This window comes from Oncorhynchus kisutch, unplaced genomic scaffold (genome assembly GCF_002021735.2).
Source record: "Oncorhynchus kisutch isolate 150728-3 unplaced genomic scaffold, Okis_V2 Okis04b-Okis11a_hom, whole genome shotgun sequence".
Classification (NCBI taxonomy): Eukaryota; Metazoa; Chordata; class Actinopteri; order Salmoniformes; family Salmonidae; genus Oncorhynchus; species Oncorhynchus kisutch.
In genome coordinates, this window is record NW_022261981.1 from 8,087,937 (window position 1) to 8,112,258 (window position 24,322).

The following is a 24,322-nucleotide window of genomic DNA, read 5'->3' on the forward strand; positions in this document are numbered from 1 at the left end:
GGCCTTCCTCCCATTGGCTGTGTCATGAACACAGCCCTGTATATTACTGTAGACCTGAGACAGGCCTTCCTCCCATTGGCTGTGTCATGAACACAGCCCTGTATATTACTGTAGACCTGAGACAGGCCTTCCTCCCATTGGCTGTGTCATGAACACAGCCCTGTATATTACTGTAGACCTGAGACAGGCCTTCCTCCCATTGGCTGTGTCATGAACACAGCCCTGTATATTACTGTAGACCTGAGATAGGCCTTCCTCCCATTGGCTGTGTCATGAACACAGCCCTGTATATTACTGTAGACCTGAGACAGGCCTTCCTCCCATTGGCTGTGTCATGAACACAGCCCTGTATATTACTGTAGACCTGAGACAGGCCTTCCTCCCATTGGCTGTGTCATGAACACAGCCCTGTATATTACTGTAGACCTGAGACAGGCCTTCCTCCCATTGGCTGTGTCATGAACACAGCCCTGTATATTACTGTAGACCTGAGATAGGCCTTCCTCCCATTGGCTGTGTCATGAACACAGCCCTGTATATTACTGTAGACCTGAGACAGGCCTTCCTCCCATTTGCCTTGTTTGGTATAGCATATAGTGTTACAACAGAAAGACTGAACATCCCATAGTGATGTCATGAACCCATGACAGGTAGTGCAGCTACAGTCTGTTGTGTTGGATGGCATTTGGAATGGAAACCCAAGTGTTTAAAATAAACTCCAGCAAAGTCAAGGGGTTTCTTCTCCTTCGAGTTGGTGGCAGCTCAGTTGTCACTAGTTTACAGTGTCACAAAGCACTTCATGTTAACAGTGTGGCAGCACGGGCCGACATGACCTGGCTCCTGACACAGATACATAGACAGACTGTTTTAATGACTGGCTCCCCCTTTCACTCCTGTTGCAGGTTGTTGTATCAACAACGGTCAACGTGGACGGTCACGTCCTGGCGGTCTCAGACAACATGTTTGTCCATAACAACTCCAAGCACGGCAGAAGGGCTCGACGTCTAGACCCTTCTGAAGGTACGGACCCTCCTTATCTCTATCATGGTAGGCACATTCTACATGACTTTTATTTTGAAATGCTCTCTAGTTTCCCTACGAGCACATTCTACATGACTTTTATTTTGAAATACCCTCTAGTTTCCCTACGAGCACATTCTACATTACTTTTATTTTGAAATGCTCTCTAGTTTCCCTATGAGCACATTCTACAATACTTTTATTTAGAAATAGCCTCTAGTTTCCCTACGAGCACATTCTACAATGTGGTCGCGGGGGTTAGTTCTTTAGTTCCATCTCTCTTTCCTCATGTAGCTTGTCATCTTGGGGCGGCAGGGTAGTCTAGTGGTTAGAGTGTAGAGGCGGCAGGGTAGTCTAGTGGTTAGAGTGTAGAGGCGGCAGGGTAGTCTAGTGGTTAGAGTGTAGAGGTGGCAGGGTAGTCTAGTGGTTAGAGTGTAGAGGTGGCAGGGTAGTCTAGTGGTTAGAGTGTAGAGGCGGCAGGGTAGTCTAGTGGTTAGAGTGTAGAGGCGGCAGGGTAGTCTAGTGGTTAGAGTGTAGAGGCGGCAGGGTAGTCTAGTGGTTAGAGTGTAGAGGCGGCAGGGTAGTCTACTGGTTAGAGTGTAGAGGCGGCAGGGTAGTCTAGTGGTTAGAGTGTAGAGGTGGCAGGGTAGTCTAGTGGTTAGAGTGTAGAGGCGGCAGGGTAGTCTAGTGGTTAGAGTGTAGAGGCGGCAGGGTAGTCTAGTGGTTAGAGTGTAGAGGTGGCAGGGTAGTCTAGTGGTTAGAGTGTAGAGGCGGCAGGGTAGTCTAGTGGTTAGAGTGTAGAGGCGGCAGGGTAGTCTAGTGGTTAGAGTGTAGAGGTGGCAGGGTAGTCTAGTGGTTAGAGTGTAGAGGTGGCAGGGTAGTCTAGTGGTTAGAATGTAGAGGTGGCAGGGTAGTCTAGTGGTTAGAGTGTAGAGGCGGCAGGGTAGTCTAGTGGTTAGAGTGTAGAGGCGGCAGGGTAGTCTAGTGGTTAGAGTGTAGAGGCGGCAGGGTAGTCTAGTGGTTAGAGTGTAGAGGCGGCAGGTGTAGTCTAGTGGTTAGAGTGTAGAGGCGGCAGGGTAGTCTAGTGGTTAGAGTGTAGAGGCGGCAGGGTAGTCTAGTGGTTAGAGTGTAGAGGCGGCAGGGTAGTCTAGTGGTTAGAGTGTAGAGGCGGCAGGGTAGTCTAGTGGTTAGAGTGTAGAGGCGGCAGGGTAGTCTAGTGGTTAGAGTGTAGAGGCGGCAGGGTAGTCTAGTGGTTAGAGTGTAGAGGCGGCAGGGTAGTCTAGTGGTTAGAGTGTAGAGGCGGCAGGGTAGTCTAGTGGTTAGAGTGTAGAGGCGGCAGGGTAGTCTAGTGGTTAGAGTGTAGAGGCGGCAGGGTAGTCTAGTGGTTAGAGTGTAGAGGCGGCAGGGTAGTCTAGTGGTTAGAGTGTAGAGGCGGCAGGGTAGTCTAGTGGTTAGAGTGTAGAGGCGGCAGGGTAGTCTAGTGGTTAGAGTGTAGAGGCGGCAGGGTAGTCTAGTGGTTAGAGTGTAGAGGCGGCAGGGTAGTCTAGTGGTTAGAGTGTAGAGGCGGCAGGGTAGTCTAGTGGTTAGAGTGTAGAGGCGGCAGGGTAGTCTAGTGGTTAGAGTGTAGAGGCGGCAGGGTAGTCCTAGTGGTTAGAGTGTAGAGGCGGCAGGTAGCCTAGTGGTTAGAGTGTAGAGGTGGCAGGGTAGTCTAGTGGTTAGAGTGTAGAGGCGGCAGGGTAGTCTAGTGGTTAGAGTGTAGAGGCGGCAGGGTAGTCTAGTGGTTAGAGTGTAGAGGCGGCAGGGTAGTCTAGTGGTTAGAGTGTAGAGGTGGCAGGGTAGTCTAGTGGTTAGAGTGTAGAGGCGGCAGGGTAGCCTAGTGGTTAGAGTGTAGAGGCGGCAGGGTAGCCTAGTGGTTAGAGCGTAGAGGCGGCAGGGTAGCCTAGTGGTTAGAGCGTTGGACTAGGAACCGGAAGGTTGCATGTTCAAACCCCCGAGCCGACAAGGTACAAATCTGTCGTTCTGCCCCTGAACAGGCAGTTAACCCACTGTTCCTAGGCCGTCATTGAAAATAAGAATTTGTTCTTAACTGACTTGCTTGGTTAAATAAAGGTAAAATCTTTAGCTCCTCTGGTAGCTGCTGAGATAAAGAGCCTTCTGGTTTAGTTCCTTCAGATCGCATCTGTCCCTTTATGACATCACAACGTACTTCTCTAATTCTCCATCACCTCATTGTATTTCACTGGTCAATATCATAAAGTCATATATTATATTATATATATCATATATTATATATTATATTATAATTATACTTATTATTGCTCTGTGTGAAATATGTAGTGATCTCTATTCACACAGGGCTCTTGCTCAATGGCTTAAAAAAAAAAAAACTTCAAATCTGTAATTGATGGGTGGTGAGATCAGGTTGTTGTTACTGGGTTCTGTAGTGTGAGGTCAGGTTGTTGTTACTGGGTTCTGTAGTGTGAGGTCAGGTTGTTGTTACTGGGTTCTGTAGTGTGAGGTCAGGTTGTTGTTACTGGGTTCTGTAGCGTGGGGTCAGGTTATTGTTACTGGGATCTGTAGTGTGGGGTCAGGTTATTGTTACTGGGATCTGTAGTGTGGGGTCAGGTTATTGTTACTGGGATCTGTAGTGTGGGGTCAGGTTATTGTTACTGGGATCTGTAGTGTGGGGTCAGGTATTGTTACTGGGATCTGTAGTGTGGGGTCAGGTTATTGTTACTGGGATCTGTAGTGTGGGGGTCAGGTTATTGTTACTGGGATCTGTAGTGTGGGGTCAGGTTATTGTTACTGGGATCTGTAGTGTGGGGTCAGGTTATTGTTACTGGGATCTGTAGTGTGGGGTCAGGTTATTGTTACTGGGATCTGTAGTGTGGGGGTCAGGTTATTGTTACTGGGATCTGTAGTGTGGGGTCAGGTTATTGTTACTGGGATCTGTAGTGTGGGGTCAGGTTATTGTTACTGGGATCTGTAGTGTGGGGTCAGGTTATTGTTACTGGGATCTGTAGTGTGGGGTCAGGTTATTGTTACTGGGATCTGTAGTGTGGGGTCAGGTTATTGTTACTGGGATCTGTAGTGTGGGGTCAGGTTATTGTTACTGGGATCTGTAGTGTGGGGTCAGGTTATTGTTACTGGGATCTGTAGTGTGGGGTCAGGTTATTGTTACTGGGATCTGTAGTGTGAGGTCAGGTTATTGTTACTGGGATCTGTAGTGTGGGGTCAGGTTATTGTTACTGGGATCTGTAGTGTGGGGTCAGGTTATTGTTACTGGGATCTGTAGTGTGGGGTCAGGTTATTGTTACTGGGATCTGTAGTGTGGGGTCAGGTTATTGTTACTGGGATCTGTAGTGTGAGGTCAGGTTATTGTTACTGGGATCTGTAGTGTGGGGTCAGGTTATTGTTACTGGGATCTGTAGTGTGAGGTCAGGTTATTGTTACTGGGATCTGTAGTGTGGGGTCAGGTTATTGTTACTGGGATCTGTAGTGTGAGGTCAGGTTATTGTTACTGGGATCTGTAGTGTGGGGTCAGGTTATTGTTACTGGGATCTGTAGTGTGGGGTCAGGTTATTGTTACTGGGATCTGTAGTGTGGGGTCAGGTTATTGTTACTGGGATCTGTAGTGTGGGGTCAGGTTATTGTTACTGGGATCTGTAGCTAGATCCTTATAAAAGCACTACTGTGGTGTCGTTCTCATCAATGAGGAAACCAGCTGACTCCACATCAGAAGACTGACTGATTGGCTGCTCTGCAGAGAGAAAGGGGAAAAAAAGAGAGAAAAATAAATTCGGAGCAACAAAGTCTGGGAAATATAAATGCAGGAAGGACAGAGTTCAACCTTCTGACCTTCCTGTTGGACTCGGTTCAGTTCAAACACTCTGGGAAACGGGACCTTGTCAAAGGCGTATTAGCTAGTTATCACTGGCAAGTACAAGTGGCTGGTATGTATAGTATGATATTACCCAAACCTTTAATAGCACGAGGGTGTTGTTGTCTTAATTAGGCAGTGATTATCATCACGCTATCATAACACAAGTGTTTTAATAATGCAACAGGCAAAGCTAAGGAGTTATATCAATGAAATGCACTATATCAACCCCCCCAGATCTCTGCAGGGGAAGGAAATGACTGGGGTTTTTTTGGGGGGGGGGGGTTCTTTACTAATGACAAAACGGGCAGAGAAAGACAATCTAATAATTGATGGTTAGCCCTAAGCTGTGAAGTCGTTACGGCCTGTGACGTATTGTTTGTCTCCCTCTCTCTCTCTCCGTATCCACGGGATAGAAGGCGTGTTTTGCTTAGCAACCAGCTTTAATTAGGGGAGCAATTAAAGAGGTTGAGCCCCCCCACACTCTACCGCGGGTCTCCCCCTGTCTGAGGGGGTCCTGCGGGACAGGGGAACTGGCATCTGCACAGCCTACTCACCCAACCCAACAACTAGATCAACCCACCCAACAACCACTGAGTCATCTCATCAAAAGGCCCAATGTGCAGCAGAGCTCCTGTCCTTATGAATCTAGATTTGTACTGGTGGTGTTCAGATGATCCCATCTCCTAATCTGGAGTATATCTCCACCACCTTCCCGTTATTGAGTGAAGACCACACAGATCTATGAAGTGTGTGTGGATTGTGTTAGAGGGCAGACGTGGCTGGGTAGAATGGTATATTTAATGATAAAACATACTGTATCTAACATTTGAAACGCAGTCTCATATCACAGTCACATCTCATATCACTGATATTTTATTGTCTACCCATTTTAGAGAGACCGACAGACAGACAGACAGACAGACAGACAGACAGACAGACAGACAGACAGACAGACAGACAGACCAGACAGACAGACAGACAGACAGACCAGACCAGACCAGACCAGACCAGACAGACAGACAGACAGACAGACAGACAGACAGACAGACAGACAGACAGACAGACAGACAGACAGACAGACAGACAGACAGACAGACAGACAGACAGACACAGACAGACAGACAGACCAGACAGACAGACACAGACAGACAGACAGACAGACAGACCTGACAGACCAGACCAGACAGACACAGACAGACAGACAGACAGACCTAATGTATAGTCCATGTTAACTATGCTGTAGATTGGCTACAAAGTCTGTACAGGAATACCTATTAACTCTGTTTATCTGCAATTCTGTCTCCCTAATACAACCTATTATCTACGTTTCAAACACCAGCTGAATATAATGTATTCCAGTTGATGGTATAGTAATCCCCCCCCCCCCCCCCCTTACACTCTCACCTCCACGTGTTCCTCAGTTCATAAAAGAGCCTGTAGTCGTCAGTAAGGGGTGTGTAAAAGAGCGTCTCAGCGACCCTCGTCTGTGTCTACGCTCTACCGTGTGTGTGTGTGTGTGTGTGTGTGTGTCGTACCCAGCGACCCCGGCTCTCTCCTCGAGGCCCTGCAGCGTGGATCTGATTTGCATGCCAAGTGGCTGTAACACTGTTAGGCTGATGCAATAAAGACAAACGGATCCAGGCTGCAAGGCTTTAGCCAGTAAAGAGGAGCAGATGGCCCTAGGAGAGGTAAAACAGGTATAATCCCATCAGCAGCAGTATCAACCTGCCATCTGGAGACCACCGGCACAATTACAAGACATTTTTAGCAGGCAGAACAAAGGAAGTCCTCAGTACGTACAGCACAGCAGGCAAGATGAGACCTGTTGGTGTGTCTCAATACTGGAGGGATGAGGAGGAAGGTGACTGAGTCTGTGTACCAAAATGACACCCTATTTTCATATGAAGGACACTACTACCCCATAGGCCCTAGTCAAAAGTAGGGCGCTACATAGTGCCGTTTGGGATGTACGCTAACACGGTGCCATGTTGCCTTGGAGAGAGGAGTGCTGATTAGAGCTTCACACTGAGAGGCAGGAGCTGAACGCAGAGAGAAGTACGAACCCAACGCCTCTGTTCAGTAAACACAGAGAGGTGGGGAGGTGAGAGGCAGGAGCTGAACGCAGAGAGAGAAGTACGAACCCAACGCCTCTGTTCAGTAAACACAGGGGGAGGTGGGGAGGTGAGAGGCAGGAGCTGAACGCAGAGAGAAGTACGAACCCAACGCCTCTGTTCAGTAAACACAGGGGGAGGTGGGGAGGTGAGAGGCAGGAGCTGAACGCAGAGAGAAGTACGAACCCAACGCCTCTGTTCAGTAAACACAGAGAGGTGGGGAGGTGAGAGGCAGGAGCTGAACGCAGAGAGAGAAGTACGAACCCAACGCCTCTGTTCAGTAAACACAGGGAGGTGGGGAGGTGAGCCGGGAGGCCTGGTAGGTTGTGGGTAGTCAGCACCAGACACAGGGAGACGTGGGGATGTGAGCCAGGAGACCTGGTAGGTTGTGGGTAGTCAGCACCAGACACAGGGGGACGTGGGGAGGTGGGGAGGTGAGCCGGGAGGCCTGGTAGGTTGTGGGTAGTCAACACCAGACACAGGGGGACGTGGGGAGGTGAGCCGGGAGGCCTGGTAGGTTGTGGGTAGTGGGTAGTCTGTACCAAATATTTCTCTCCGCTCTCTCTCTGCCTCTCTTGGCTCCTTGTTGACTGTCCACTTGAAGCACAAAAAAGCCAGAGATTCGTTGGAGTGTGACAAGTGATGTTGAGATAAGACACATGCAGGCGCCGAACCGCTTCCAGAAGACTTGGCATTATGAGAAAAATCAGAAGAGAGCTGGCAAGCAGGGAGGAAGTGATGTGTTAGTCGTTAGCTAGACGTTAGCTAGTCGTTAGGTAGTTGTTAGCTAGTCATTAGCTAGACGTTAGCTAGTCGTTAGTTAGTCGTTAGCTAGTCGTTAGTTAGTCGTTAGCTAGTCGTTAGCTAGTCGTTAGGTAGTCGTTAGCTAGTCGTTAGTTAGTCATTAGATAGTCGTTACCTAGATGTTAGCTAGATGTTAGCTAGTCGTTAGCTAGTCGTTAGCTAGTGAACAATACAATACATTATCCCACAACTGACATAAAAATGTAGAGGAAAACATTTGATGAATATTGTTTATTATATTATATACTAAATGTAGGTCCTTTATGATTTTTAAATAATATTTACAAAATTAAAAAAACAATCCGACTAATTAGAATAAATTGTACCGAGCCTGGTATTCCTGTATGTTGGGTGAACTTGGCTCCAGAACAGCCTACTTAGCCTGGTATTCCTGTATGTTGGGTGAACTTGGCTCCAGAACAGCCTACCTAGCCTGGTATTCCTGTATGTTGGGTGAACTTGTCTTCAGAACAGCCTACCTAGCCTGGTATTCCTGTATGTTGGGTGAACTTGTCTTCAGAACAGCCTACCGAGCCTGGTATTCCTGTATGTTGGGTGAACTTGTCTTCAGAACAGCCTACCTAGCCTGGTATTCCTGTATGTTGGGTGAACTTGGCTCCAGAACAGCCTACCTAGCCTGGTATTCCTGTATGTTGGGTGGACTTGTCTTCAGAACAGCCTACTTAGCCTGGTATCCTGTATGTTGGGTGAACTTGGCTCCAGAACAGCCTACCTAGCCTGGTATTCCTGTATGTTGGGTGAACTTGTCTTCAGAACAGCCTACCTAGCCTGGTATTCCTGTATGTTGGGTGATCTTGTCTTCAGAACAGCCTACCTAGCCTGGTATTCCTGTATGTTGGGTGATCTTGTCTTCAGAACAGCCTACCTAGCCTGGTATTCCTGTATGTTGGGTGATCTTGTCTTCAGAACAGCCTACCTAGCCTGGTATTCCTGTATGTTGGGTGAACTTGTCTTCAGAACAGCCTACCTAGCCTGGTATTCCTGTATGTTGGGTGAAATTGTCTTCAGAACAGCCTACCTAGCTTGCTATTCCTGTATGTTGGGTGAACTTGTCTTCAGAACAGCCTACCTAGCCTGTTATTCCTGTATGTTGGGTGAAATTGTCTTCAGAACAGCCTACCTAGCCTGCTATTCCTGTATGTTGGGTGAACTTGTCTTCAGAACAGCCTACCTAGCCTGGTATCCCTGTATGTTGGGTGAACTTGTCTTCAGAACAGCCTACCTAGCCTGGTATTCCTGTATGTTCGGTGATCTTGTCTTCAGAACAGCCTACCTAGCCTGGTATTCCTGTATGTTCGGTGATCTTGTCTTCAGAACAGCCTACCTAGCCTGGTATCCTTGTTTGTTCGGTGAACTTGGCTCCAGAACAGCCTACCTAGCCTGCTATTCCTGTATGTTGGGTGAACTTGGCTCCAGAACAGCCTACCTAGCCTGGTATCCCTGTATGTTGGGTGAACTTGGCTCCAGAACAGCCTACCTAGCCTGGTATCCCTGTATGTTGGGTGAACTTGGATTCAGAACATCCTTCACCAGACTGGTCCTGTTCCAGCCCGTCCGTCTCTCTCTCGCTGGCTGACTGCGTACGTCTGCTCTCTCCAATTTCCATCATCTGCTTGAGGGCATTGTGCACGTATATCATTAGATGGCTAACGCTGTCTGTGTAATTTGGTTCGCCATGCTCCCCATTGAACACATGTCCCCCCCTTCTATATGTGCATTGAAAATGTATGCTAATCACAGGCAGAATGGAGGTGGCTCATGCACGGCTCGGTTTAGAGCAACCCCGGCCCCCCCCCCAGCCCCGGCCCCCCCAGCCTCGGCCCCCGTCTCTCCCGTCTCCACGCTAGGCACCAACGGGGGAAGCATTGCGAAATTCGAGTCGGTGTGTGTGTGTGTGTGGCTGTCTGAAGCCCCAGCTGCCAGCCAGCCCCTCCTGTGCCTCTGCTCTGCCCAGTCCACCCCCCACCCCCATCCAGCCTCTTCTCCCTAACCCCCCCACCTGCCTCCCTTCAGCCCCCCAACAACCCCCCACCACAACCCACCCTTCCTTCCTTCTGTCCATCCCTCCGTCCCTCCTTCCCTCCCTCCCTCTCACCTACAGACAGTAAATTTGTTTACTGTAATTTTTGGTGAATTATTTGCTATAATTGGCTTCGCTGATGAATGTCAGTCCCTTTGAGGAGTCTTGTCTGTCTTTAGAGAGTTGATGCTTTTTCAAACGCTCCTGCCTGCAATTAAGAAAAGCAAATGTCAATCGCAAGCCTCAGAAATGAAAATTTGTATGAACTTATTAGCATGGAGTCAACAGTGCCAGTTAAGGGCAGCCCTCCCTCCCTCCCTCCCTCCCTCCCTCCCTCCCTCCCTCCCTCCCTCCCTCCCTCCCTCCCTCCCTCCCTCCCTCCCTCCCTCCCTCCCTCCCTCCCTCCCTCCCTCCCTCCCTCCCTCTATCTCTCTCTGCCTCCCTCCCTCCCCTCCCTCCCTCTGTCTCTCTGCCTCCCTCCCTCCCTCTCTCTCTCTGCCTCCCTCCCTCCCCTCCCTCCCCTCCCTCCCCTCCCTCCCCTCCCTCCCCTCCCTCCCGTGGCGGTGTGTGTGTGTGTGCTGTGGGCTCATGGCCCCTCTGCTACACAGGGAGATGCTCGTGGAATGAGCAAATACAACCTCGGCTGGTCCAACATTAAAGCAAACAAAGACTGGGGCCTTGTCTGGAGTGTAGAACACAACAATACCTAATGGTGATTAACCTGGCTGGCTGACAGAGAGCTAGCTGAGGGAAGGAGAGGGGGAAATCAATGCATGATGGCGATGATTATATAATCTCATTATTGATCATATGTACGCCTTGTAATTATAACCCATTATTATTTTATCAGCATTTTATCATTTATATTTTTATTAATAACAGATATATTTAAAAAAAAATCTGCATATTTGTTTTTAACATACATTAGTTTTTGTGTTGCTTTTGTATAAACTGAATTGCAATGATAGAAACATTGGTGTTACTGCGGTAGCTATTATAAACTCAGACATCTTAGGTACAACAACGATGTTACAGTGGTACAGGATGGTAGCTATTATAAACGCAGACATCTTAGGTATAACAACGATGTTACAGTGGTACAGGATGGTAGCTATTATAAACTCAGACATCTTAGGTACAACAACGATGTTACAGTGGTACAGGATGGTAGCTATTATAAACTCAGACATCTTAGGTACAACAACGATGTTACAGTGGTACAGGATGGTAGCTATTATAAACTCAGACATCTTAGGTACAACAACGATGTTACAGTGGTACAGGATGGTAGCTATTATAAACTCAGACATCTTAGGTACAACAACGATGTTACAGTGGTACAGGATGGTAGCTATTATAAACTCAGACATCTTAGGTACAACAACGATGTTACAGTGGTACAGGATGGTAGCTATTATAAACTCAGACATCTTAGGTACAACAACGATGTTACAGTGGTACAGGATGGTAGCTATTATAAACTCAGACATCTTAGGTACAACAACGATGTTACAGTGGTACAGGATGAAAGCTGGTATAAACTCATACATCTTAGCTATAACAACGATGTTACAGTGGTACAGGATGATAGCTATTATAAACGCAGACATCTTAGCTATAACAACGATGTTACAGTGGTACAGGATGGTAGCTATTATAAACTCAGACATCTTAGGTACAACAACGATGTTACAGTGGTACAGGATGGTAGCTATTATAAACTCAGACATCTTAGGTACAACAACGATGTTACAGTGGTACAGGATGGTAGCTATTATAAACGCAGACATCTTAGGTACAACAACGATGTTACAGTGGTACAGGATGGTAGCTATTATAAACGCAGACATCTTAGGTACAACAACGATGTTACAGTGGTACAGGATGGTAGCTATTATAAACTCAGACATCTTAGGTACAACAACGATGTTACAGTGGTACAGGATGGTAGCTATTATAAACTCAGACATCTTAGGTACAACAACGATGTTACAGTGGTACAGGATGGTAGCTATTATAAACGCAGACATCTTAGGTACAACAACGATGTTACAGTGGTACAGGATGGTAGCTATTATAAACTCAGACATCTTAGGTACAACAACGATGTTACAGTGGTACAGGATGGTAGCTATTATAAACGCAGACATCTTAGCTATAACAACGATGTTACAGTGGTACAGGATGAAAGTGGGTATAAACTCATACATCTTAGCTACAACAACGATGTTACAGTGGTACAGGATGATAGCTATTATAAACTCAGACATCTTAGCTATAACAACGATGCTACAGTGGTACAGGATGATAGCTATTATAAACGCAGACATCTTAGCTATAACAACGATGTTACAGTGGTACAGGATGATAGCTATTATAAACGCAGACATCTTAGGTACAACAACGATGTTACAGTGGTACAGGATGATAGAGGGTATAAACTCAGACATCTTAGCTATAACAACGATGCTACAGTGGTACAGGATGATAGAGGGTATAAACTCAGACACCTTAGCTACAACAACGATGTTACAGTGGTACAGGATGATAGAGGGTATAAACTCAGACACCTTAGCTATAACAACGATGTTACAGTGGTACAGGATGATAGAGGGTATAAACTCAGACACCTTAGCTATAACAACGATGTTACAGTGGTACAGGATGATAGCTATTATAAACTCAGACATCTTAGCTATAACAACGATGCTACAGTGGTACAGGATGATAGAGGGTATAAACTCAGACACCTTAGGTACAACAACGATGCTACAGTGGTACAGGATGATAGAGGGTATAAACTCAGACACCTTAGGTACAACAACGATGTTACAGTGGTACAGGATGATAGAGGGTATAAACTCAGACACCTTAGGTACAACAACGATGTTACAGTGGTACAGGATGATAGAGGGTATAAACTCAGACACCTTAGGTACAACTACCCCAAATACACTAAAAGGTACTACAGATGACAAAACATCCGTTTGTGAATTATTGACAAGGCTTTGTAGCTTTACAGTTCCAAGCACCTTTCCATTGTCTCTCCTTCTATCCCCGGTCAACAACAATAAGAGAGACGGACAGATTTAAATAAATAAAACAACATTTAAAATGAAGGAGCAGTTGATGTAGAGGGTGGAGGAGTGAGAGTGGGGGAGGAAATCCATTACTGTTAGTCACCTCCCTCCCACTGACCATTTAGAAACAGGAAATAGAGTAGGAGAACTGAGGAGTGTTAATAAACAGACAACGTGTACATCTTTAGGTATCTAGTCTCTTTGTAGCAGGATCTGCATTTAGAAACAGGAAATAAAGAAGGAGAACTGAGGAGCGTTAATAAACAGACAACGTGTACATCTTTAGGTATCTAGTCTCTTTGTAGCAGGATCTGCATTTAGAAACAGGAAATAAAGAAGGAGAACTGAGGAGCGTTAATAAACAGACAACGTGTACATCTTTAGGTATCTAGTCTCTTTGTAGCAGGATCTGCATTTAGAAACAGGAAATAAAGAAGGAGAACTGAGGAGTGTTAATAAACAGACAACGTGTACATCTTTAGGTATCTAGTCTCTTTGTAGCAGGATCTGCATTCCATAATGCTCATCGAGGGCCAGAGGAAGTCTGGGTGTAGAAGAAGGTGTGATGAAAAGAGAGAGAGAACTCTGTCCCTGACTGTTTGCCTCAGTGATGGCTACTGGTGGTCTGGAGCTTGCTAGCACTTCTGACATTTTTTAAATATTAACTACCAGTCAAAAGTTTTAGAACACCTACTTGATTCAAGATTTTTTCCAAATGTATTTAATTGTATTTTTTAAACTATTTTCTACATTGTAGAATAATAGTGAAGACATCAAAACTATGAAATAATACATATGGAATCATGTAGTAACCAAAAAAAGTGTTAAACAAATCCAAATAGATTTTATCATCAAAATTCTTCAAATAGCCACCCTTTGCCTTGATGACAGCTCTTGGCATTCTCTCAACCAGCTTTATTAGGTAGTCACCTGGAATGCATTTCAATTAACAGGTGTGCCTTCTTAAAAATTAATTTGTGTAATTTCTTTCCTTCTTAATGTGTTTGAGCCAATCAGTTGTGTTGTAACAAGGGGGGGGGGGGGGGGGTAGCCCTATCTGGTAGAAGACTATGTCCATATTATAGCAACAACAGCTAAAATAAGATCAATCTTTACTATTGAATTGCCACTGGCTTTGAGTATAGCCAGAGTTTTTATGTATGTGAAGGACTCAACACTATTACATGTCAGCTACTACAGCGACTGAAATGACTGCAACACTATTACATGTCAGCTACTACAGCGACTGAAATGACTGCAACACTTAACAAAGAGCTGCAGTTAGTTTCAGAGTGGGTGGCAAGGAATAAGTTAGTCCTAAATATTTATAAAACTAAAAACATTCTATTTGGAACAAATCATTCACTAAACCCTAAACCCCAACTAAATCTTGTAATAAATCTTGTGAAAAATGAGCAAGTTGAGGTGACTAAACTGCTTGGAGTTACCCAGGATTGTAAACTGTCATGTTCAAAACATGTTGATACAACAGTAGCTAAGATGGGGAGAAGTCTGTCCATAATAAAGCGCTGCTCTGCCTTCTCAACACTTTCAACCAGGCAGGTCCTAGTTTCTACCTTCTTAACAGCACTATCAACAAGGCAGGTCCTACAGGCCCTAGTTTCTACCTTCTTAACAACACTTTCAACCAGGCAGGTCCTAGTTTCTACCTTCTTAACAGCACTTTCAACCAGGCAGGTCCTAGTTTCTACCTTCTTAACAGCACTTTCAACCAGGCAGGTCCTAGTTTCTACCTTCTTAACAACACTATCAACAAGGCAGGTCCTAGTTTCTACCTTCTTAACAACACTTTCAACCAGGCAGGTCCTAGTTTCTACCTTCTTAACAGCACTTTCAACCAGGCAGGTCCTAGTTTCTACCTTCTTAACAACACTTTCAACCAGGCAGGTCCTAGTTTCTACCTTCTTAACAGCACTTTCAACCAGGCAGGTCCTAGTTTCTACCTTCTTAACAACACTTTCAACCAGGCAGGTCCTAGTTTCTACCTTCTTAACAACACTTTCAACCAGGCAGGTCCTAGTTTCTACCTTCTTAACAACACTTTCAACCAGGCAGGTCCTACAGGCCCTAGTTTCTACCTTCTTAACAACACTATCAACAAGGCAGGTCCTACAGGCCCTAGTTTCTACCTTCTTAACAGCACTATCAACAAGGCAGGTCCTACAGGTCCTAGTTTCTACCTTCTTAACAACACTTTCAACCAGGCAGGTCCTACAGGCCCTAGTTTCTACCTTCTTAACAGCACTATCAACAAGGCAGGTCCTACAGGCCCTAGGTTCTACCTTCTTAACAACACTATCAACAAGGCAGGTCCTACAGGCCCTAGTTTCTACCTTCTTAACAGCACTATCAACAAGGCAGGTCCTACAGGCCCTAGGTTCTACCTTCTTAACAACACTATCAACAAGGCAGGTCCTACAGGCCCTAGTTTCTACCTTCTTAACAGCACTATCAACAAGGCAGGTCCTACAGGCCCTAGTTTCTACCTTCTTAACAGCACTATCAACAAGGCAGGTCCTACAGGCCCTAGGTTCTACCTTCTTAACAGCACTATCAACAAGGCAGGTCCTACAGGCCCTAGTTTCTACCTTCTTAACAGCACTATCAACAAGGCAGGTCCTACAGGCCCTAGTTTCTACCTTCTTAACAGCACTATCAACAAGGCAGGTCCTACAGGCCCTAGTTTCTACCTTCTTAACAGCACTATCAACAAGGCAGGTCCTACAGGCCCTAGTTTCTACCTTCGTAACAGCACTATCAACAAGGCAGGTCGTACAGGCCCTAGTTTCTACCTTCTTAACAGCACTATCAACAAGGCAGGTCCTACAGGCCCTAGTTTCTACCTTCTTAACAGCACTATCAACAAGGCAGGTCCTACAGGCCCTAGTTTCTACCTTCTCAACAACACTATCAACAAGGCAAGTCCTACAGGCCCTAGTTTCTACCTTCTTAACAACACCATCAACAAGGCAGGTTCTACAGGCCCTAGTTTTGTCACACTGTGACTACTGTTCAGTCGTGTGGTCAGGTGCCACAAAAAAGGACTTAGGAAAATTACAATTGGTTCAGAACAGGGCAGCACAGCTGGCCCTTGGATGTACACAGAGAGCTAATATTAATAATATGCATGACAATCTCTCCTGGCTCAAAGTGGAGGAGAGATTGACTTCATCAATACTTGTATTTATGAGGTATTGACATGTTGAATGCACCGAGGTGTCTGTTTGAACTACTGGCACACAGCTCAGACACCCATGCATACCCCACAATAAATGCCACCAGAGGTCTCTTCACAGCCCCCAAGTCCAGAACTGACTATGGGAGGTGCACAGTACTACATAGAGCCATGACTACATGGAACTCTATTCCACATCAAGTAACTGATGCAGCAGTACAATTAGATTTTAAAAAACCCAGACAAAAAAACACCTTATGGAACAGCGGGGACTGTGAAGCACCACAAAAACAGACACACACACACACACACACACACACACACACACACACACACACACACACACACCACACACACCACACACACACACACACACCACACACACACACACACACACACACACACACACACACACACACACACAATACCATACGCACTACACACATATGTACAAATGGATTTTGGTGTGTATGTGGTAGTGGTGGAGGAGGGGCCTGAGGGCACACAGTGTGTTGTAGATATGTGGTAGTGGTGGAGGAGGGGCCTGAGGGCACACGGTCTGTTGTAGATATGTGGTAGTGGTGGAGGAGGGGCCTGAGGGCACACGGTGTGTTGTAGATATGTGGTAGTGGTGGAGGAGGGGCCTGAGGGCACACGGTGTGTTGTAGATATGTGGTAGTGGTGGTGGAGGAGGGGCCTGAGGGCACACGGTGTGTTGTAGATATGTGGTAGTGGTGGTGGAGGAGGGGCCTGAGGGCACACGGTGTGTTGTAGATATGTGGTAGTGGTGGAGGAGGGGCCTGAGGGCACACGGTGTGTTGTAGATATGTGGTAGTGGTGGAGGAGGGGCCTGAGGGCACACGGTGTGTTGTAGATATGTGGTAGTGGTGGAGGAGGGGCCTGAGGGCACACGGTGTGTTGTAGATATGTGGTAGTGGTGGAGGAGGGGCCTGAGGGCACACGGTGTGTTGTAGATATGTGGTAGTGGTGGAGGAGGGGCCTGAGGGCACACAGTGTGTTTGTAGATATGTGGTAGTGGTGGAGGAGGGGCCTGAGGGCACACAGTGTGTTGTAGATATGTGGTAGTGGTGGAGGAGGGGCCTGAGGGCACACGGTGTGTTGTAGATATGTGGTAGTGGTGGAGGAGGGGCCTGAGGGCACACAGTGTGTTGTAGATATGTGGTAGTGGTGGAGGAGGGGCCTGAGGGCACACAGTGTGTTGTAGATATGTGGTAGTGGTGGAGGAGGGGCCTGAGGGCACACAGTGTGTTGTAGATATGTGGTAGTGGTGGAGGAGGGGCCTGAGGGCACACGGTGTGTTGTAGATATGTGGTAGTGGTGGAGGAGGGGCCTGAGGGCACACGGTGTGTTGTAGATATGTGGTAGTGGTGGAGGAGGGGCCTGAGGGCACACGTGTGTTGTAGATATGTGGTAGTGGTGGAGGAGGGGCCTGAGGGCACACGGTGTGTTGTAGATATGTGGTAGTGGTGGAGGAGGGGCCTGAGGGCACACGGTGTGTTGTAGATATGTGGTAGTGGTGGAGGAGGGGCCTGAGGGCACACGGTGTGTTGTAGATATGTGGTAGTGGTGGAGGAGGGGCCTGAGGGCACACAGTGTGTTGTAGATATGTGGTAGTGGTGGAGGAGGGGCCTGAGGGCACACAGTGTGTTGTAGATATGTGGTAGTGGTGGAGGAGGGGCCTGAGGGCACACGGTGTGTTGTAGATATGTGGTAGTGGTGGAGGAGGGGCCTGAGGGCACACAGTCTGTTGTAGATATGTGGTAGTGGTGGAGGAGGGGCCTGAGGGCACACAGTGTGTTGTAGATATGTGGTAGTGGTGGAGGAGGGGCCTGAGGGCACACTGTCTGTTGTAGATATGTGGTAGTGGTGGAGGAGGGGCCTGAGGGCACACAGTCTGTTGTAGATATGTGGTAGTGGTGGAGGAGGGGCCTGAGGGCACACGTGTGTTGTAGATATGTGGTAGTGGTGGAGGAGGGGCCTGAGGGCACACAGTCTGTTGTAGATATGTGGTAGTGGTGGAGGAGGGGCCTGAGGGCACACGGTGTGTTGTAGATATGTGGTAGTGGTGGAGGAGGGGCCTGAGGGCACACAGTGTGTTGTAGATATGTGGTAGTGGTGGAGGAGGGGCCTGAGGGCACACAGTGTGTTGTAGATATGTGGTAGTGGTGGAGGAGGGGGCCTGAGGGCACACAGTGTGTTGTAGATATGTGGTAAGTGGTGGAGGAGGGGCCTGAGGGCACACGGTGTGTTGTAGATATGTGGTAGTGGTGGAGGAGGGGGCCTGAGGGCACACGGTGTGTTGTAGATATGTGGTAGTGGTGGAGGAGGGGCCTGAGGGCACACGGTGTGTTGTAGATATGTGGTAGTGGTGGAGGAGGGGCCTGAGGGCACACGGTGTGTTTGTAGATATGTGGTAGTGGTGGAGGAGGGGCCTGAGGGCACACGGTGTGTTGTAGATATGTGGTAGTGGTGGAGGAGGGGCCTGAGGGCACACGGTGTGTTGTAGATATGTGGTAGTGGTGGAGGAGGGGCCTGAGGCACACAGTGTGTTGTAGATATGTGGTAGTGGTGGAGGAGGGGCCTGAGGGCACACAGTGTGTTGTAGATATGTGGTAAGTGGTGGAGGAGGGGCCTGAGGGCACACGGTGTGTTGTAGATATGTGGTAGTGGTGGAGGAGGGGCCTGAGGGCACACAGTCTGTTGTAGATATGTGGTAGTGGTGGAGGAGGGGCCTGAGGGCACACAGTCTGTTGTAGATATGTGGTAGTGGTGGAGGAAGGGGCCTGAGGGCACACAGTGTGTTGTAGATATGTGGTAGTGGTGGAGGAGGGGCCTGAGGGCACACAGTGTGTTGTAGATATGTGGTAGTGGTGGAGGAGGGGCCTGAGGGCACACGGTCTGTTGTAGATATTGTGGTAGTGGTGGAGGAGGGGCCTGAGGGCACACGGTGTGTTGTAGATATGTGGTAGTGGTGGAGGAGGGGCCTGAGGGCCACACGGTGTGTTGTAGATATGTGGTAGTGGTGGAGGAGGGGCCTGAGGGGCAACGGTGTGTTGTAGATATGTGGTAGTGGTGGAGGAGGGGCCTGAGGGCACACAGTGTGTTGTAGATATGTGGTAGTGGTGGAGGAGGGGCCTGAGGGCACACAGTGTGTTGTAGATATGTGGTAGTGGTGGATGAGGGGGCCTGAGGGCACACAGTGTGTTGTAGATATGTGGTAGTGGTGGAGGAGGGGCCTCGGAGGGCACACAGTCTGTTTGTAGATATGTGGTAGTGGTGGAAGGAGGGGCCTGAGGGCACACAGTCTGTTGTAGATATGTGGTAGTGGTGGAGGAGGGGCCTGAGGGCACACAGTGTGTTGTAGATATGTGGTAGTGGTGGAGGAGGGGCCTGAGGGCACACAGTCTGTTGTAGATATGTGGTAGTGGTGGAGGAGGGGGCCTGAGGGCACACGGTGTGTTGTAGATATGTGGTAGTGGTGGAGGAGGGGCCTGAGGGCACACGGTCTGTTGTAGATATGTGGTAGTGGTGGAGGAGGGGCCTGAGGGCACACGGTGTGTTGTAGATATGTGGTAGTGGTGGAGGAGGGGCCTGAGGGCACACAGTGTGTTGTAGATATGTGGTAGTGGTGGAGGAGGGGCCTGAGGGCACACGGTGTGTTGTAGATATGTGGTAGTGGTGGAGGAGGGGCCTGAGGGCACACGGTCTGTTGTAGATATGTGGTAGTGGTGGAGGAGGGGCCTGAGGCACACAGTGTGTTGTAGATATGTGGTAGTGGTGGAGGAGGGGCCTGAGGGCCACCACAGTGTGTTGTAGATATGTGGTAAGTGAGTAGGGAACGCGAGGGGCCTGAGGGGCACACGGTGTGTTGTAGATATGTGGTAGTGGTGAGGGAAGGGCCTGTGTGTTTGTAGATATGTGGTAGTGGTGGAGGAGGGGCCTGAGGGCAACAGTTGTGTTGTAGATATGTGGTAGTGGTGGAGGAGGGGCTGAGGCACACGCGTGTGTTGTAGATATGTGGTAGTGGTGGAGGAGGGGCCTGAGGGCACACGGTGTGTTGTAGATATGTGGTATGCCCGGGTGGAGGAGGGGCCTGAGGGCACACGGTGTGTTGTAGATATGTGGTAGTGGTGGAGGAGGGGCCTGAGGGCACACGGTGTGTTGTAGATATGTGGTAGTGGTGGAGGAGGGGCCTGAGGGCACACGGTGTGTTGTAGATATGTGGTAGTGGTGGAGGAGGGGCCTGAGGGCACACGGTGTGTTGTAGATATGTGGTAGTGGTGGAGGAGGGGCCTGAGGGCACACGGTGTGTTGTAGATATGTGTAGTGGTGGAGGTAGGGGCCTGAGGGCAACACCGTGTGGTTTGTGATATGTGGTAGTGGTGGAGGAGGGGCCTGAGGGCAACAGCTGTGTTGGTAGATATGTGGTATGTGGTGGAGGAGGGCCCTGTAGGGCAAACGGTGTGTTGTAGATATGTGGTAGTGGTGGAGGAGGGCCTGAGGGCCACAGTCTGTTGATAGATATAGTGGTAGTGGTGGGAGGAGGGGCCTGAGGGCACACAGTCTGTTGTAGATATGTGGTAGTGGTGGAGGAGGGCCCCTTCGAGGTGCACACAGTCCTATTGTAGATATGTGGTAGTGGTGGAGAGGGGTCCTGAGGGCACACAGTGTGTTGTAAGATGATGTGTAGTGGTGGAGGAGGGGCCTGAGGGCACACAGTCTGTTGTAGATATGTGGTAGTGGTGGGAGGAGGGGCCCTGAGGGCACACGGTGTGTTGTAAGATTTGTGGTAGTGGTGGAGGAGGGCATGAGGGCACACGTCTGTTCGATATGTGGTAGTGGTGAGGAGGGGCATGAGGGCACAGCGGTTAGATATGTGGTAGTGGTGGAGGAGGGGCCTGAGGGCACCAGTCTGTTGTAGATATGTGGTAGTGGTGGGAGGAGGGGACTGAGGGCACACGTTGCTGTTGTAGATATGTGGTAGTGGTGGAGGAGGGGGCCTGAGGGCACACAGTCTTGAGATGTGGTAGTGGTGGGAGGATGGGCCTGAGGGCACACAGTCTGTTGTAGATAGGTGGTAGTGGTGGAGGAGGGCCTGAGGGCACACAGGTTGTTGTAGATATGTGGTAGTGGTGGAGGAGGGGCCTGAGGCACACAGTCCTGTGTTGTAGATATGTGGTAGTGGGGGAGGAGGGGCCTGAGGGCACACGGTGTGTTGTAGATATGTGGTAGTGGTGGAGGAGGGGCCTGAGGGCACACAGTGTGTTGTAGATATGTGGTAGTGGTGGAGGAGGGGCCTGAGGGCACACCGGTCTCTTATACACATCTAGATGTGTATAAGAGACAGGTGTTGTAGATATGTGGTAGTGGTGGAGGAGGGGCCTGAGGGCACACAGTGTGTTGTAGATATGTGGTAGTGGTGGAGGAGGGCCTGAGGGCACACAGTTGTTGTAGATATGTGGTAGTGGTGGGAGGAGGGGCCTGAGGGCCACAGGTGTGTTGTAGATATGTGGTAGTGGTGGAGGAGGGCCTGAGGGCACACAGTGTTTTGTAGATATGTGGTAGTGGTGGAGGAGGGGCCTGAGGGCACACAGTGTGTTGTAGATATGTGGTAGTGGTGGAGGAGGGGCCTGAGGGCACACAGTCTGTTGTAGATATGTGGTAGTGGTGGAGGAGGGGCCTGAGGGCACACAGTGTGTTGTAGATATGTGGTAGTGGTGGAGGAGGGGCCTGAGGGCACACAGTGTGTTGTAGATATGTGGTAGTGGTGGAGGAGGGGCCTGAGGGCACACGGTGTGTTGTAGATATGTGGTAGTGGTGGAGGAGGGGCCTGAGGGCACACAGTGTGTTGTAGATATGTGGTAGTGGTGGAGGAGGGGCCTGAGGGCACACAGTGTGTTGTAGATATGTGGTAGTGGTGGAGGAGGGGCCTGAGGGCACACAGTGTGTTGTAGATATGTGGTAGTGGTGGAGGAGGGGCCTGAGGGCACACAGTCTGTTGTAGATATGTGGTAGTGGTGGAGGAGGGGCCTGAGGGCACACGGTCTGTTGTAGATATGTGGTAGTGGTGGAGGAGGGGCCTGAGGGCACACGGCTGCTGTTGTAGATATGTGCGTAGTGGTGGAAGAGGGGCCTGAGGGCACACGGTTCTCTGTTGGTAGATATGTGGTAGTGGTGGGAGTGGAGGAGGGCCTGAGGGCACACGGTCTGTTGTGTGAGATATGTGGTAGTGGTGGAGGAGGGGCCTTAGAGGGCACACAGTCTGTTGTAGATTATGTTGGTTAGTGTGGCGGAGGGGCCTGAGGGCACACGGTCCTGTTGTAGATACTGTGGTAGTGGTGGAGGAGGGGCCTGAGGGCACACAGTGTGTTGTAGATCTGTGGTAGTGGTGGAGGAGGGGCCTGAGGCACACGGTGTGTTGTAGATATGTGGTAGTGGTGGAGGAGGGGCCTGAGGGCACACGGTGTGTTGTGAGATATGTGTAGTGGTGGAGGAGGGGCCTGAGGGCACCACGGTGGTTGTAGATAGTGGTAGTGGTGGAGGAGGGGCCTGAGGTCACACAGTGTGTTGTAGATATGTGGTAGTGGTGGAGGAGGGCATGAGGGCACACGGTGTGTTGTAGATATGTGGTAGTGTGGAGAGGGGCATGAGGGCACACGGTGTGTTGTAGATATGTGGTAGTGGTGGAGGAGGGGCCTGAGGGCACACAGTGTGTTGTAGAATATGTGGGTAGTGGTGGAGGAGGGGCCTGAGGGCACACAGTGTGTTGAGATATGTGGTAGTGGTGGAGGAGGGGCCTGAGGGCACCGGTGTGTTGTAGATATGTGGTAGTGGTGGAGGAGGGGCCTGAGGGCACACGGTTGTGTTGTAGATATGTGGTAGTGGTGGAGGAGGGGCTGAGGGCACACAGTGTGTTGTAGATATGTGGTTAGTGGTGGAGGAGGGCTGAGGGCACCACGGTGTGTTGTAGATATGTGGTAGTGGTGGAGGAGGGGCGTGAGGGCACACGGTTGTGTTGTAGATATGTGGTAATGGTGGAGGAGGGCCTGAGGGCACACAGTGTGTTGTAGAATATGTGGTAGTGGTGGAGGAGGGGCCTGAGGCACACGGTGTGTTGTAGATATGTGGTAGTGGTGGAGGAGGGGCCTGAGGGCACACAGTGTGTTGTAGATATGTGGTATGGTGGAGGAGGGGCCTGAGGGCACACAGTGTGTTGTAGATATGTGGTAGTGGTGGAGGAGGGGCCTGAGGGCACACAGTGTGTTGTAGATATGTGGTAGTGGTGGAGGAGGGGCCTGAGGGCACACGGTCTGTTGTAGATATGTGGTAGTGGTGGAGGAGGGGCCTGAGGGCACACAGTGTGTTGTAGATATGTGGTAGTGGTGGAGGAGGGCCTGAGGGCACACAGTGTGTTGTAGATATGTGGTAGTGGTGGAGGAGGGGCCTGAGGGCACACGGTGTGTTGTAGATATGTGGTAGTGGTGGAGGAGGGGCCTGAGGGCACACGGTGTGTTGTAGATATGTGGTAGTGGTGGAGGAGGGGCCTGAGGGCACACAGTGTGTTGTAGATATGTGGTAGTGGTGGAGGAGGGGCTGAGGGCACACAGTGTGTTGTAGATATGTGGTAGTGGTGGAGGAGGGGCCTGAGGGCACACGGTGTGTTGTAGATATGTGGTAGTGGTGGAGGAGGGGCCTGAGGGCACACAGTGTGTTGTAGATATGTGGTAGTGGTGGTGGAGGAGGGGCCTGAGGGCACACAGTGTGTTGTAGATATGTGTAGTGGTGGAGGAGGGGCCTGAGGGCACACGGTGTGTTGTAGATATGTGGTAGTGGTGGAGAGGGCCTGAGGGCACCACAGTGTGTTGTAGATATGTGGTAGTGGTGGAGGAGGGGCCTGAGGGCACACGGTTGTGTTGTAGATATGTGGTAGTGGTGGAGGAGGGGCCTGAGGGCACACAGTTGTGTTTTAGATATGTGGTAGTGGTGGAGGAGGGGCCTGAGGGCACACAGTGTGTTGTAGATATGTGGTTAGTGGTGGAGGAGGGGCCTGAGGGCACACAGTGTGTTGTAGATATGTGGTAGTGGTGGAGGAGGGGCCTGAGGGCACACGGTCTGTTGTAGATATGTGGTAGTGGTGGAGGAGGGGCCTGAGGGCACACAGTGTGT

General features: G+C 49.4%; 1 protein-coding gene across 3 annotated transcripts in view; it reads left to right on the plus strand.

The window, feature by feature from the left end:
* Window positions 1-902: 902 nt before the first annotated feature.
* The window catches only part of LOC109885680 (transcription factor COE3), an 88,393-nt gene continuing 64,973 nt past the window's right edge, over window positions 903-24,322 (plus strand). For 2 of the 3 annotated variants that reach the window (XM_031813138.1, XM_031813136.1), the window contains exon 1: window positions 903-1,020. In XM_031813138.1, the coding sequence (XP_031668998.1) occupies window positions 960-1,020 (61 nt within the window). In that variant the 5' untranslated portion in view covers window positions 903-959. The remainder of the gene's footprint in view (window positions 1,021-24,322) is intronic. The other variant, XM_031813137.1, reaches the window with a different exon arrangement.